The sequence below is a fragment of the Anolis carolinensis genome, chromosome 3, assembly GCF_035594765.1.
Source record: "Anolis carolinensis isolate JA03-04 chromosome 3, rAnoCar3.1.pri, whole genome shotgun sequence".
NCBI classification, from domain to species: Eukaryota; Metazoa; Chordata; class Lepidosauria; order Squamata; family Dactyloidae; genus Anolis; species Anolis carolinensis.
Window position 1 is genome coordinate 193,951,302 of NC_085843.1, and position 16,074 is coordinate 193,967,375.

At 40.0% G+C, this 16,074-nt stretch overlaps 1 protein-coding gene across 1 annotated transcript in view; it reads left to right on the forward strand.

Annotated features, from left to right (window-relative positions):
* The window catches only part of dmbt1 (deleted in malignant brain tumors 1), a 279,374-nt gene that overhangs the window by 189,114 nt on the left and 74,186 nt on the right, over positions 1–16,074 (forward strand). The window contains exons 43-47 of the mRNA XM_062976978.1: positions 1,889–2,017; positions 10,775–10,840; positions 11,608–11,919; positions 14,285–14,305; positions 14,593–14,646. Coding sequence (XP_062833048.1) covers positions 1,889–2,017; positions 10,775–10,840; positions 11,608–11,919; positions 14,285–14,305; positions 14,593–14,646 — 582 coding nt within the window. The remainder of the gene's footprint in view (positions 1–1,888; positions 2,018–10,774; positions 10,841–11,607; positions 11,920–14,284; positions 14,306–14,592; positions 14,647–16,074) is intronic.

Sequence of the window (16,074 nt, forward strand, 5' to 3'; positions counted from 1 at the left end):
CGGCAGTGGAACTCTCTCCCCCGGGCCGTGGTGGAGGCTCCTTCTTTGGAGGCTTTTAAGCAGAGGCTGGATGGCCATCTGTCGGGGGTGCTTTGAATGCGATTTCCTGCTTCTTAGCAGGGGGTTGGACTGGATGGCCCATGAGGTCTCCTCCAACTCTACTTTTCTATGATTCTATGATTCTATGATTGGTAACATGAACATGGGACTGATTCCCTAACAGCAAAGTTGTCTCCTCTGAAAATGCTGGGAACTGAGCACCTATTTTAAGCCCTTCAGGCTCTGCCAAGGTTCCCATGAAATCATGCCTGAGACATCTGGGTTTCAAGGCCTTATCTAGGAGCAAAATCTTATCTTGAAGATGCTGAGAAGATCTCCTCTGGCTGTTTTTCAAGCCGTACTTTCTGAGATCTAATCTACACTTCCTAGTGACCTCAACCTCCCCATCTTCCCAAGGTCTCTTCTCTAGGGGAATGGTTTCACTTTTCTTGGCCTCAATTGCTAGAGACTGGTCTATGATATGCACAGCATTGTCTGCGTCAAGCTGACCTGTTTGTAAATTGCTCTGAACACATCCACTCATCATCAGAATCTTCTTTTGCCAGGCTACAACACTCAGAGCCAATCCAAGCACTTTCAGGTGAGAAAAGCCCAGGCAAGCTGAGAAGATCTTGCTAGGCTGTCTTTGAGAACATGATAGACATCTATACTTAACAAAACGTCAGTTGCTTTAAGTAATTAATTCAGGTACACTAAGGTAGACAGAGAGATGTCAGTTCTTCTAAGGCTCTAAACTGGGACTAATTTGTGACCTTATCACATGATTGATATTCAGCATTCTATGATACTTCTGCCCCAGTTGACCCACAGAGCCCCATGCCATCCATCACATAACAGAGCCTCACTTCTGACAGGGCTCCATGGGTCAACCGGGGCAGAAGCATCATAGGCTGCTGCACTGCCAACATAGGAGCCCCATGTTCCATTTGGAACAACAGAGCTGCCATGGGGACAAGCCAAACGGCAATGCTTAACCTCATGTGATGGGGAAGCATCAGCTGGCAGCGAGGCAGGGCATGAGGTGCCGGGATTACCCCACTGCCCCCCAATTTGCCATGGAGTCTGGCGAATCGTAATGCTGGACCTCATCAATGTGATGAGGTTCGCAGTATTGAGATTGATTCCTAGTTAGCACTTGGATAAGAGACCATCAAAGAATGTCAGATGCTTCAGGCTATATTTCAGAGGAAAGAACTGGTAAAGCCACTTCTGAGGGTGCCTCTAGACAGCAACAAATTGCAGGTTTAATAGGTAGGACAAAAAACCCCGGGACCTGAGAGCATGTCCGCACACAGAACTGTTGGTCCTGGGATTTGTGCATGCGATATTCAGACTTGCTGCTTTGTTCCTCCCATGTTTTCAAGGAATGTTGGTTGGCCACTCTCCATTTTGAACTGGGAGCTCCTGGGATAAAGGTACTGTGTGAATGGGTCTTGAGTGTTCCTTGCCTAAGAAAATCCATTAAAATTAATGGAGTCACTATAATTCACATAATGTATCCTATTATATTAAAACACACACACCTCTACTACAATCTATACCTATACATATGTATGTCAGAGTAAACTTACAACATGGTACATGGAGCTCTTTTAATATTATATTACTTTCTACAATCCTGGTGATTTTGTAATCCAGTTCGGAATAGCTGAGCAAATATACTCAGTTATGCATTTCACTGTCATTATGCTCTTACCATTTAGTTTAAAGTTTGCTTTTGCACACTGGATAGAAAGAAAAATAAACATTTCCTTAAAAAGCTCTTTGTATGAAGGCATTGTTCATTTATGTTCTTTATAAACTGTTCACAATGATTAATATGCTGTAGGAAGTGCAGTCACAAAGACCTTCAGAAGCACAGAAATGGAAGGACAAGATGGGTGGGTCAGTGACGCCATTCCTACCACACCAAATGTTATTTTGGCCCCCAATCGCACCACTTCTGATGTCAGAGGAGGTACAGGAACTGGTTTTTATCATACCTTATTTGGGTGTATTTTATAAAGCCTTCATGTTATAATCACTAGTCAGGATGGTGGGAAAGCCCAATCCAATAAGCCTTTATTGGCATATATGTATAACCCAAACAGTGTAAAATGCAAAGTATATCATACAATAAAAACAATAGAAAAACTTCACATTTGACAAACATTCAATTTGCAGACTTTGTTTAGAAACCTTGCCATTGTGGGGCAGCAATTAAAATCTTGGGAATTTAAAAGCATGATTACTATGTCTGGCTCTGATTGGTGTTTCATAGAATCTATAGCTTGAAGTAGCAAGTTTGATCTTAGTTCCTGGTAGACTGGAGAGTGGAGAGGAATATGTGAGATGGAGTCCAGCTGTCCTGAGCTGCAGAGACAGAGCTTCTTGTCACTCGGTAATCCGTTGAGCCTTCCTCATGAAGCGGAGATGGCATAATGTTGAATCTAGCCAGCATATAGGCTCTCCTGTATATGGGGTTAGTGAGCGCTGTAATATAATAGGCTGGATTTCCCTGAGTGAATGGAGTTGCCTTGTTTGTCGGTGAACAAGATTTGTTGGCCAAGCTCTGCAGTTGTTGGTAGTCCATTGCTAGCAGCCTCTCTTTAATGAGGGTAAATGTCTTAGTGAAAGTTAGCATATTTAAGTAGTCGCTATCATAGCCCAGTTTCTCGATCTTTGCTAGGATTGTTGTACACCGTTTTGAGTGGTGCAGTTTGCTCAAGGTGAGTTGGGTCAGTGAGTTACTGGAGCTATGGGAGTGGATATGTAACCAAAATTTTATGATGGTTAGCCAAATGGTGGCCTCTATAGAGCATTAGCTAGATTCTAAACATAAAGCTGCATAGGGAACGCAGTCTGGAACACCAAATAGTGTGTGTGGAAATTTTGAATGAAATAATCTAAGGGCACTGTTATTTGAGGTTAGCCAAATAGGGGCTCCATAGAGTATTTGTGCTCTCACCTTTGCTTGGAAGACTTTAGGGCTGCGGGAATATATTGGTTGTCCCTGAAGTGTTAGAACCTCCTGATGGCACTGGTACTTGATTGGGCCCAGGCCAGTGTGTATTTTAAATGAGTGAACCATGACACGTTGTTGCTAAACCAGAGCCCTAGGTAATTTTTTACTTGCTCAATGTAGTGGCCCTTTACCTTCCAGACCTGCTTTTTGTTGCTTTAGTGGTGGGAAAGCATAAAAGGGGTGCAGAAGGATCAACACCTTCCCAATACTAGAGTTGGGCCCGAATCCTGTTTCATGTGTTTCTTTTGTGGTTTTGTACCATTCTATCCATTCAGATGGCACAGGACAGTACAACCCCCTCTGGAACAAAAGAAACAGTGAAACAAAAAAGGGGGGAACTGTAGCCATTTGGTCGGCTGATTTTTGGCGCTTGGCTGTAGACCCTGGCTGGCAGAGCCTACGGTCGAGCACCGAGTACTCAAAGCTCGTAGACCCAAAAAATCTTTGTTTTTTTCAGACCTTGGACAGAAAAGCTCATTCATATAGACACCTGTTTCTATAAGGGGCAGACAGAAACGGAAACGGGGCCATATGAATGGTACAAATAGAAACGGGTAGTGATTCCATACAAATGTACGAGACTACCCAATACTCTTTCTCCTGCAGGCAGGAAGGGGTAATGACAAAACAACTGAGCCAGCTACTAAGAGTTTAAGGCACAGCTATGCAAGATGGAGAGGGGAGAGTGTGAGTCTCTTAAGGAGACCTCCTAGCTTAAAGAAGCCTATCCCTCTAGGCCCTTAGCTGTGTGCTAAGCCAATTCAAAACAGTATGACCCTTTACCTTTTGACAACTGGTGCCCTCTCAAGCTGTGTGGGCTTTCAGGATGCAGCCAGCTACACAATATATTTATTGTGGTTTAACACCATTTTAACTGCCATGACTCGATGCTATGGGATTTGCGTTAGCTAACCAGGGTCTCTTTTAAGACCTCTATCAACAATTAGCTTTCAAAAATGGCATCACAAAGACAAATCATACCTTTTTATTACTTCAGGGTGAGATAGAGGTGAGTCCTTAAAGTATCCACTGTGCTAGGATTTTTTAATTTTTTAAAAAATTGATGCTTCTCTAATCAACCAGATAAAATAACAGAACAAGTTGCCTGATTATAATTATGATGTGTCTTAATTATCTCCTGCATGGGTAGGTTGGATTCTATATTCTCATGGGAAAAGAACGCTATTGGGCAACACATTTCATAAATAAACAAGCAGAAACACTGAACAGAGTTGAAGGAAGAAGACAAATCATAGCATAATCACTGAATATTAGAAGTGCAAACAAAACTCTTAATAAGTATTGCATGTTTATTTGCTCAAGCCAGAATGGTTTTTTCTAGCTGTTCAGAGATAAAGGCCACAGAAAACTTTAACGTTTCAGTTGCAGGGGGCATCATCTATTCCATGTTCTTATTAAATAGCATGAAACTATGTGGCTCCTATGGAGCCCCAGTGGTGAAATGTGTTAAATCGCTGAGCTGCTGAACTTGCAGACCGAAAGGTCCCAGGTTCAAATCCCGGGAGCAGCTTGAGCGGCCACTGTTAGCTCCAGCTCCTGCCAACCTAGCAGTTCTAAAACATGCAAATGTGAGTAGATCAATAGGTACCGCTCCGGCGGGAAGGTAACATGGCTCCATGCAGTCATACTGGCCACATGACCTTGGAGGTGTCTACGGACAACGCCGGCTCTTCGGCTTAGAAATGGAGATAAGCACCAACCCCCAGAGTTAGACATGGTTGGACTTAATGTCAGGGGAAACCTTTACCTTTACCTATGTGGCTCCTATATTATTTCCCTAATTTCTACCAAGAGATCTGCTACAAAAATAAGTGATTTCCAACATGGCTTGTTCCACGTGAAGGGAGAAACAGTGATAATTTTCTTCCCCCTGTGAATTAGATAATGGTAGCTATGTGTCCTACAAGCTCGGTGCACATTTTGAAAGTCTTTCAGAGTACCATTCAGAGGTAAAGCAATAGACTTGATGTGAGCAATCAATATTTGGTTGAAGCCTTCTTCACTTTAATGGGGTTCACCTCTTTTTAAACTATAGTAAAACCCTCTAAATTTGCATCTAAGCACATAATTTGGTACATGAAAAATGATCAAAATTGTTGGTGCTACATTTTTTCTTCTTACCTGATATGATACCAACCCTAGATTTGCCAGATCACATGGAAAATCTCTATGCCACCAACATGTCTTCCAGATGATTGAATTGACATGGATATTTTTCAAGATAGTGGGAGAAACCATAATACTTCTTCAACTATTCTCTATCACATGAGGCCGTTTTTGGTGGCATCCATAACTCCCACATCACTTTCCTGTATGTGTTTTTCTATAAGTGTAGACAGGAGATCCTGGTTGATCTTTGAAATGGCTTTAAACCCATCTCAGGTCTGTTATTTTGTTTATTGAAAACAAAGTATGACATGTTGATACTTTTTATTACAGTCAGTGTATCTAAAAGGTTCTTCCACAGCACGCATAACTGTAGAGATTACAGCATTTTCATGGCAGTACATTGAATGGAATTCTGTTGCTATGTACTGATAATTCTGAGCAAATATATGTTTTGTCTTCATAATAAAATATTTGTTCTTATTGGTAGGGATTCCATATCCTGGCCAAAGAGGAAGGATGAAAGACAAAGAACTGGCCACCTGCTTTAATAATAATACTACCCTTTATTTATATTCTGCTCTTTCTCCCCAGAGGAACTCAGAGCTGATTACAGAGTACATATAAGGCAAACATTCAATGCCTTTTTACACAAAAACATACAATACACAGACAGCAGTAAAGGTCTTCCACCCTTTTTCATCTCTGGCATCTGGAGGCGATGCTCAACTTATTTTATTTATTTATTTATTTATTTATTGGACTTGTATACCGCTACTCCCAATTTGGCTCGGAGACGTTTACAAAATAGATAAAACAATACAGTTAGCTTTAGATAACAGTAAGAACGGACATAACCCCAAGTTTTCACCCTTTAAAGGCTTATCAGAAAAGAAAGGTTTTACAGGATTTCCAAAAGGCAAGTAGGTCTCGGGTAGTTTGAATTTCAACTGGCAAGGCATTCCATAGATAAGGGGCTACAATCGAGAAGGCTCTCTGCCTAGTAGAAGACAAATGATAGGTCCAGATGTTAAGGACTTCAAGCAAATTTTGATCTTTAGACTGAACTAATCTCTGGGGTTGATAAGGGGATAAGCGGGCCCTCAGGTATGCCGGCCCCAGACCATGTAAGGCCTTGAAAGTTAGTACCAACACCTTGAAAGTAATCCGGTACTCAATCGGAAGCCAGTGCAACTGTTGAAGGATTGGGGTGATATGCCACCTCGCTGGCACCCCGGCGAGAAGACGAGCCGCCGCATTCTGCACCGGCTTCAGTTTCCGGATAACTGACAAAGGGAGGCCAATGTAGAGGGCATTACAGTAGTCAAGTCTCGAAATAACCGTCGCCTGGAATACCGTAGCCAGGTCATTCCTAGATAGGTAGGGAGCCAGTCGCCTAGCCTGACGTAGGTGGAAAAACGCAGATCTGCTCACCGCAGAGACCTGGGCCTCCATTGTGAGCAGAGGGTCCAATAAGACACTAAGACCTTTACCAAAGATGACAGATGTAATGTCTCACCATTCAGGGTAGGCAGCTGGATCTCCCTCCCCCCCGGACGGCCCAGCCAAAGGATCTCCATCTTCGCCGGATTCACCCTCAGCCTGCTGGCATGCAACCATCCAGTAACGGCCTCAAGGCACTGATGGAAACTATCGGGTACGGAGTCCAGCTGGCCCTCAAGCCTCAGAATGAGCTGAGTGTCATCAGCATACTGGTGGCACTCAAGCCCAAAGCTCCACACCAATCGGGCAAGCGGTCGCATATAGATGTTAAATAATAGAGGAGAGAGAATAGCTCCCTGCGGGACCCCACAAAATAGCGGAAACCTCTTGGAAACCATCCCTCCCCTCACCACACGCTGTCCCTGATTCTGAAGGAAGGAGGACACCCATTTCAGGGGTATCCCCCTAACCCCCGTCATGGTGGTGGGTCAATAGATTGTGGTGGACCTTATCAAATGCTGCTGTGAGATCCAATAACACGAGCAGCGCTGATCCGCCTTGATCCCTCTGGCAGCGAAGTTGGTCTGTGATGGCAACCAGCACAGTCTCCGTCCCGTGCCCCCTACGGAAGCCGGACTGGAAGGGGTCAAATCCGGGTGTGTCATTAAGGAACTGCTGCAACTGTTCCGCTGCTGCCCTCTCAACCACCTTGCCCAGAAACGGAAGGTTTGAGACTGGGCGGTGGCTAGCAGGAACTGAACTTCAGCCATGTTCCGTTTTTCCATACCAAGCAGCTTGTTTTCCGTAGACATCTCCAATCGTGTTGACGGCATGTTTTGCTTATCTGTACGGGGCGCCCTTTTACCTTTCTGCTGAGGTAGTACCTATTGATCAACATGCTTTCGAACTCCTAGGTTGTCAGAAGATAGTGCTGACAGTCAGAAGCTCACCATGACTTGCAGCTTTGAACTGACAACCTTCCGGTCAACAGATTTACTGCAGTTAGCAGTTTAACTCGCAGCGCTATTGTGGCCCCTAAAGATCAGTTGTCAATGTTTTTAGCAGCAAAAGATAAGATTTTATAGCAATGGCTATTTAATAGCAGCTATCGGATCAGTCCTTACTGGATTAAGCACAATAATTATTCCAAAAAAATTCTCTCAGCAGAGAATTAAAACCGTTTGGACAATCATTCTGAAAAATGTTTCCTTCATGTCTCGTGGTTTTTGAGTCTTAAAATCCTAGAAAATAATTCGACAATAAGAAAACACGTATCATGTTTCTAATGTGAGCCCATAGTCAAGAATATTTTTAAATTCAATACAAGGAAGTAAAATGACCCAGGCACTCAAAGGCAAGGAAATGCCTTCTTTCAATTTGTTCTTATTTCAGTATACCTGTATGTGTTTAATGTGAAGATTAAATGGGAAAGAAGCAGAATCCCAGTAGTAAACTAAAACAAGGCCCTTTGTTTCATAGAGAACTTCGATTGATGTTTTTAAAATAGATGTTATTACAGGAAACAGTCAATGACTGTGCCAAGTCCAGAAAGGTCAATCTTGATGTCACCTCCACCCTTTTCCCATTTTAGATTATTTAAACTTATCTATTACATTTGGATCAATAACTAAGCACATTTAGTTTTGTCAATGACTTTAATGCCTATGAAAAATATCATAAAATCCATTACCTATTGTCCTTGGCAACTGTAATTTAATTCCAGTAAAAATATTTCATGTAAAGTAAATGTTGGCACCACTGACATCTGACTGTTACATGATTTCTCAATACACAAAAAGATTTTAACATGATGTGATCTGTCCACAGTGCATGGCAGTACTCCGCTAGTATTGGAACGCATTGGTCTGATTCTTAAGATCAAATAAGATCATAGAATCATAATAATTGTAGAGAGCACAAGGATCATCCAGTCCAACTTCCTGTCATGAAGGAATACACAATTAAAGCACTCCCAACAGATCTAGCCTCTGTTTAAAAACTTCTGGAGAAGTATACTCCACCACACTTATGGCCCTTCCACATAGCCATATAACCCAGAATATCAAGAAAGAAAATCCCACAATATCTGTGTTGAATTGTGTTATCTTAGTCCACACTGCCATATATTCCAGTTCAAAGCAGAAAATATGGGAGTTTATTCAGCTGTGTGAAAGGGGCCTCAGATACAGTAACATCTACTCTTGAACAGCTCTTAACATCAGGATGTTCTTCCTAAGGTTTAGGTAGGGCTCGGGCTGTGGCACAAGCTGGAGAGCAGCTGCAATCAATCACTGCAATGAATCACTCTGACCAGGAGGTCATGAGTTCGAGGCCCGGCTCGGAGCCTATGTTTGTTTGTCTTTGTTCTATGTTTAAAAGGCATTGAATGTTTGCCTATATGTGTAATGTGATCCGCCCTGAGTCCCCTTCAGGGTGAGAAGGGCGGAATAGAAATGCTGCAAATAAATAAATAAATAAATAAATAGTTTGAATCAGATGCTTCATTTCCTAGTATTTAGGGGCGCTTCCACACAGTGGAAAAGCCCGCTTCGACCCGTGTTTAAAAAACTCGGGGTGGGATGGACTGTAGTCTGCACACCAGCTACAAAAGCCTGCGCTTTTACAGCTGGGTGTCCAGATGTGCTCAACAAATCCTCACAAAGTCCACACCTGGAAAGATCCCGACCTTACATTAAGATCCAAATCTTTCCAGGAGTCAAATTAATCCGGAGTAAACTTTGAAATCATTTGCAGACCTCATGTAAACCCATGACAGGTCCCATGTTTGGGCCTGTCTGGAAGGAAACTCATATAATCCAGTTCAACGCAGATAATCTGGATAATATGGCCCCATCTACATGAAAATTGAAAACAGAGTTGTTTGCAGCATTTAGAACCCTTCTACACAGCCATATAAAATCCAGATTATCTTATTTGAACTCTGGCAGTGTAGAGTTATATAATCCAGTTCAAAGCAGATAATATGGATTATTTCTTTTGACAATCTAGATTATATGACAGTATAGATCCAGCCCTAGTCAACACTAGGCCTTGGTTGAGTATGACTTAGCACACCAATAGGTGACTTATTTCCTTTTTTTTCAGGAAAATTAAAAGGAAAAGGCATTCACACTCAGAACTAAACTAGGCAAGGTGCTTATCTGGTAAAGTGGCATAGCCTTGGTAAAAAGGATGTGGGTTTTTTTAAATACACAAGTTTGCGATCACCCACTCCTACACGCAACACTCATCCCATCTCTACACAAGCCAAATAAAATGTATTTGCCAAAAGTGCTGGACACTTCCATAATCCTTATAGTCCTATCTAGTCCCTCTGCATATGGTGTTAAATGGTTTCCAGGCTATCTAGTTCTCGTGTAATCATCTATCAATTTGGAAAGCAAATTTTATATATATATATATATATATATATATATATATATATATATACACATACACACACACACACACACACACACACGTGTATACAATTTAATGAAGCTCCCGGTGGCACAATGGGTTAAACCCTTGTGCCGGCAAGTGCTCATCGACAGGTTGGCAGTTTTAATCTGAGGAAAATGTGTGAGCTCCCTCTGTCAGCTCCAGCTCTGCATGCAGGGACATGAGAGAAGCCTCCTACAGGATGGTAAAACATCAAATATCTGGGTGTCCCCTGGGCAACATCCTTGCAGACAGCCAATTCTCTCACACCAGAAGCAACTTGCAGTTTCTCAAGTCGCTCCTGACATGAAAAAAACAATTTAATGTTGTAAAAGTTCCAAGCACTTTATATTTAAAATACATTTAAAATTGCATAGATTGTTTTAAAAGTGTTGATGTGATCAAATAACATTTCCTAGAATATTTGCATCATAAAACACTGGGTGTAATTACAAAGGTATTTCTTGAGTTTTGAAAACTGACCCTGCCACTGCCTCTCCAGAACAATAACCATCAGTAATTGTCTATTTCCAGGGATATAGATTGTGAAATGAAAATATCATTGACTTCCTTAACACAGAGATTTCGGAGTTCAAGAAGACAGATCAAATTGCATAATACTTATTTCCGGTTCAGGTTGGACTCTTATAAATGCTGAAACATCCTGCTTTTTTTTAGATCAGAAGAAATCCTCATGAAAAATGGGCACCTTTAAACTTTTATTTTGGATGCTGCTTGTACATTCTGCACTCCAACAGGAACCAGGTACTGTGTAATATTGCCTTGACTTTGGGTGTGTCCATTAAATTCAAATAAACATGAGATTATCTGAAACTGGTAAACAGGTGAATCTAATCAAAGTAAATATATAGGAAAACAAAAAATGAATAGTAAAAAACTCTGACTGGACTCCATTCATCTGATCCTGATTCAAGAAACAACTGAAGACTTGGATGTTTCGGCAGGCCTTTGGAGATACAGTTATTAATTAATCAGCCCCAGAGGGTTTTTAATAATCTATCCCATTTTTATTATGATTTTACCATGTATGTGTTTTAAATGCAATTTTTTATCCTGTATTTTTGTTTTAATTGATATATTGTATTACTGTTTTATCTTTTTATAGTGTGATTTGTATTATGTTGCTTATATTTTGTTCTATGTTGTTTGGGCCTCTGCCCCATGTAAGCCGCCCCGAGTCCCCACGAGGAGATGGTGGCAGGGTATAAATAAAGTTTTTTTTTTTATTATTATTATTATTATTATTATTATTATTATTATTATTATTATCCTGAAGCTCCATCTTTGGAAGCTTTTAAACAGAGGCTGGATGTCAAGCTCTCGTCAAATCCCATTGAATGATTATTACCATAGATAATAACCAGTCCTTTCAGGCACACATTCAGTTAACTCTAGAACTCAATAATCTAGTTGAAAATATGTGATGGCTTTACATTTCCTCACATTCAGAGCTATATAGATCTATTTTCCTTCTGCTTTAACCACAACTATTTCATTTGTGTTTTGGAAAGGTGCACAGGAGTTGCGTTTAGTAAATGCATGGAACAGATGCGTTGGGAGAGTGGAGATATTTTATAATGGCACTTGGGGAACTGTTTGTGATGACGACTTCTATATGAAGAGTGCAAATGTAGTGTGCAGACAGCTTGGATGTGGAGAGGCAAGCACAGTTCTGGGATGGTCTTATTTTGGCCAAGGATCTGGAAATATACTGAATGGCTCGAATTGTACAGGAAGTGAACTCAGTCTCCAAGATTGTTTGCCCGCCGAGTGGTTAGCTACTGACTGCGGACACAACGAAGATGTCAGTGTCATTTGTTCAGGTAATCCCTCTCTGTATTCTTTCAAGTATTGTAGAGTTTTGAATTTCAAACTACCTTCAGATAAATCAAGGATTTCAAAAACAACAATTTGATTTTTTTTCTAGTGAAATGTTTAAAAAGCCTTAGCTTTTAAAACAATGTATCGTATATACTCGAGTATAAGCCTACCCGAATATAAGCCGAAGCACCTAATTTTACCACAAAAAAACTGGGAAAACATTGACTCCAGTATAAGCCAAGGGTGGTAAATTTCAGAAATAAAAACAGATACCAATAAAATTACATGAATTGAGGCATCAGTAGTTAAATGTTTTTGAATGTTTACATCAAGCTCAAATTTAAGATAAGACTGTCCAACTCTGATCAAATCATTATTCTCATCTTCAAGTCAATATGCTTATGTATCCTTTTAACAATAATAGAGTAAAATAATACATGTAATAATAATAATAAATACAGGAAAATAATACATGTAATAATAAATAGAGTAAAATAATAATTGCAATAATAATAATAAGATCAGAGTGAAATAATAAATGTATTAATAATAAAAATAAAAATAGAGGAAAATAAATGTAAAAGTAGCAACAATAATAGAGAAAAATAATAAATGTCATAAGACCAATAATAATAGAGAAAAATAATAAATGTAATAGTAGCAACAATAATAGAGAAAAATAATAAATGTAATAATACCAATAATAATAGAGAAAAATAATAAATTTAATAATGCCAATAATAATAGAGAAAAATAATAAATGTACCATATATTCTCGAATATAAGCTGACCCAAATATAAGCCAACCAGGACCCTCACCTGAGTATAAGCCGAGGGGGGCTTTTTCAATCTTAAAAAAAGGGATGAAAAACTAGGCTTATACTAGAGTATATACAGTAATAAATACAATAAATAAATAAATAAATAAATAAAACAATTATAATAAACAATAAACAGAAATAAAATAGAAAGTTTAATAAATATAAATATAATGTAGACTGAATTATGGTGGCAGACAAAACTAATTATTTAGGATAATCAGAATATTTGAATGCTTGATGATCAGACAGCAGTTGCCTATCTGCTAGTTATATATCAATAACACTATGTAACGAAAGTTTATTTTTTGGGTGTTGTTGAAGGCTTTCATGGCCAGAAACACAGGGGTGTTGTATGTTTTCCGGGCTGTATGGTCATGTTCCAGATGCATTCTCTCCTGACGTTTTGTCCACATCTATGATAAATCAATCCTCAGGTAAATCAAGGAATTCTCTCCTAACGTTTTGTCCACATCCATGATAAATCAACCCTCAGATAAATCAAGGAAGGAGATTTCAAAAACAACTGTAGATATAAAATCACAATTTGACTTTTTTCCCTAGTAAAACGTTTAAAAAGTCTTAGCTTTTGAAACAATGTAATAAATACAATAAATAAATAATAAAACAAGTATAATAAACAATAAACAGAAATAAAATAGAAAGTTTAATAAATATAAATATAATGTAGACTGAATTAGGTTGGCAGACAAAACTAATTATTTTGGATAATCAGAATATTTGAATGCTTGATGATCAGACAGCAGTTGCCTATCTACGAGTTATATATCAATAACACTATGTAACAAAAGTTGATTTTTTTTTGGTGCTGTCAAGGCTTTCATGGCCAGAATCACAAGTTTGTTGTATGTTTTCTGTATGGCTGTATGGCCATGTTCCAGAAGTATTATCTCCTGATGTTTTGCCCAAATTGTGAGGTATATACCTCACAACCTCTGAGGATGCCTGCCATAGATGTGGACAAAACGTCAGAAGAGAATACTTCTGGAATATGGCCATACAGCCTGGAAAACACACAATAACCTTTGCATTTTTTTTCTGTTCCTGGTTTGAAAGTGTTATTTCCTGTTTAAATGTGAGGTACTTACTTTGAAAGTAGTTGTGTTATACTCCAGAAACTTTGTTTTTGTGAGTTTCACAGACAATGTTGAACTGGTTGAGACTCTATGCGATATTCATTGAAAAACTATAGCAAAATGTGCTGTAGGATGTCCCACAAAAATAAAGTTTTTGCAGTTTAAATGTTTTCCATGTTGTTATGATAGACCTAATTAGGAAATGACATGTATAACCCAGGAACAAAATCATGTTATCATCATTAGTTATTATATAATTTTGGTAATGCAATTATCAGGTGTGAAATTTCTCACTAATACAATTAAGATCCTGTAGTATCATTGTAATCAATCTCAGAATTGAATGCTTAGTTCTAAGTAGAAAGGTTTTAATTGAAGTTGCATATGACAAAACTGTAATGTATACAATTCAACAGCTAACAAAGAATCAATTTCTTTTCCTATATCCACAGATTCTAAGTTTCTTCCAACAGGCAAGTATGTTTATGGCACGTATAAAATGCCTAGATTGTGGATCCTTTCAAAATGCAAATGACGTGGGATACCAATTACATTCTACAGCAGAGATGCAGTCCCTTTGGCCTTCCAGACATTTTGACTAAACTCCCCCATGCTACCCGGGCTTCTCAGTGTTGAAGACCAAAGCATTTGTAGTGGGAGGTTCCTCATACCTGTTCAAGAGAAGGGTAGTCATGTCATCACTGTCTTGAAACTTTTAAAAAATAGTTTCTCAGACATTTTGCTTTCTCTGTTTTGACAGCCACGTATGCTACTGAAACACCAACTCCAGCCCTTATCCCTACATCTGAGGAAGGTATGAATTTCAGAAATGATCATTAGAAAATGTGACAGAACGATACTATGCCTAGTCTAGCATTCATTTTCTATCACTGTCTAGCCCAGGTAAGGACAAACCTAGGCTCGGGGGGTAGGACACGGCCCCTTGGGCTCTTTTCTCAGGCCCTCCTCTCTCTCTCTCTCTATCATATCCTTCCTTCATTCTGATGTAAAGGTAAAGGTTTCCCCTGACGTTAAGTCCAGTCATGTCTGACTGGGGGTTGGTGCTCATCTCCATTTCTAAGCCGAAGAGCCGGCGTTGTCCGTAGACACCACCAAGGTCATATGGCCGTTGTCCGTAGACACCTCCAAGGTCCAGTTCCTAATTCTGATGAGGAACTGGAAAATATAGATTTTAGACATATATTGTATGCACATTAGAAGCAGTGAAATGTAGAAAAATTAGACTCTCTCTGTGTTGGATTCTGTGTAAATAAATGTATAAGCTGGCAGGACAGGGAGAAGGGGGCCTGTTATCTATACATTCCAGTGTGAATTGGTTCCTAGTACAGCTAATAGAGGGAGAGCAGACTTCTTGACAAGGCAAAAGTAGGCCCCTGATGAATGTACTATAGCCGAGCCGTAGTTATCTGTAACTTGCTATAGGCTTTTAGAGTGCTTAGATAGGAAAATGTTGATCGTGCATATTTATGCCCATGTATGTAAGCATGTGAAGTGACGTACTAATGACGAGATGTATGTAGAAGCATGTTCTTTGTCTGAAAATGTATAAAAGGCAATGTCAACGCCTTGATCGGGGCTCTGGTTTGCTTTCGGAAGAGATTCCACGTCCAGAGTCTTCAGCTGAATATAATAAACTGGACTTTTTGGCCTCTCAAAGGATCGCTCTTGATGTTATCTCTCCTACCATCTACAACAATTCTTTCTTTCTTTCCTCCTTTCCTCCTTCCCTTCCTTCCTTCCTTTTTTCTTTCTCCCTCCTTCCTTCCCTTCCTATCTTTTGTCCTTCCTTCCTTCCTTCCTTCCTTCCCTCTTTCCTCCCTCCTTCCCTCTCTCTCTTTCTCCATCCTTCCATCCGTCCTTCTTTCCTTCTCTCAATTCCTTTCCATCCTTCCATCCTTCTCTTTTCCCCTCCCTCCCTCCCTTCCTTCCTTCCTTCCTTCTCCCTTTCCTCCTGGGGGATATTTACCTTGGAGAAGCGAAGGTAGAGAGGGAACCATGTTTCAACTTTTTTAAGTGCCCCATTGAGGAGGAGAGAGGGGGAAAACTGATTTTCTGCTGCCCTAGAGACCAGGGCACAAGGGAGCAATGGATTCAAATGGCAGGGAAAGTGATTCGACTGAAAAGATTAGGAAGAACTTCCTGAGAGCAAGAGCTGTTGGAGCGTGACATAGGCTGCCTGGTGGAGTCTCCTTCTCTGGAGGCTTTTCCACAGAGGCTGTCT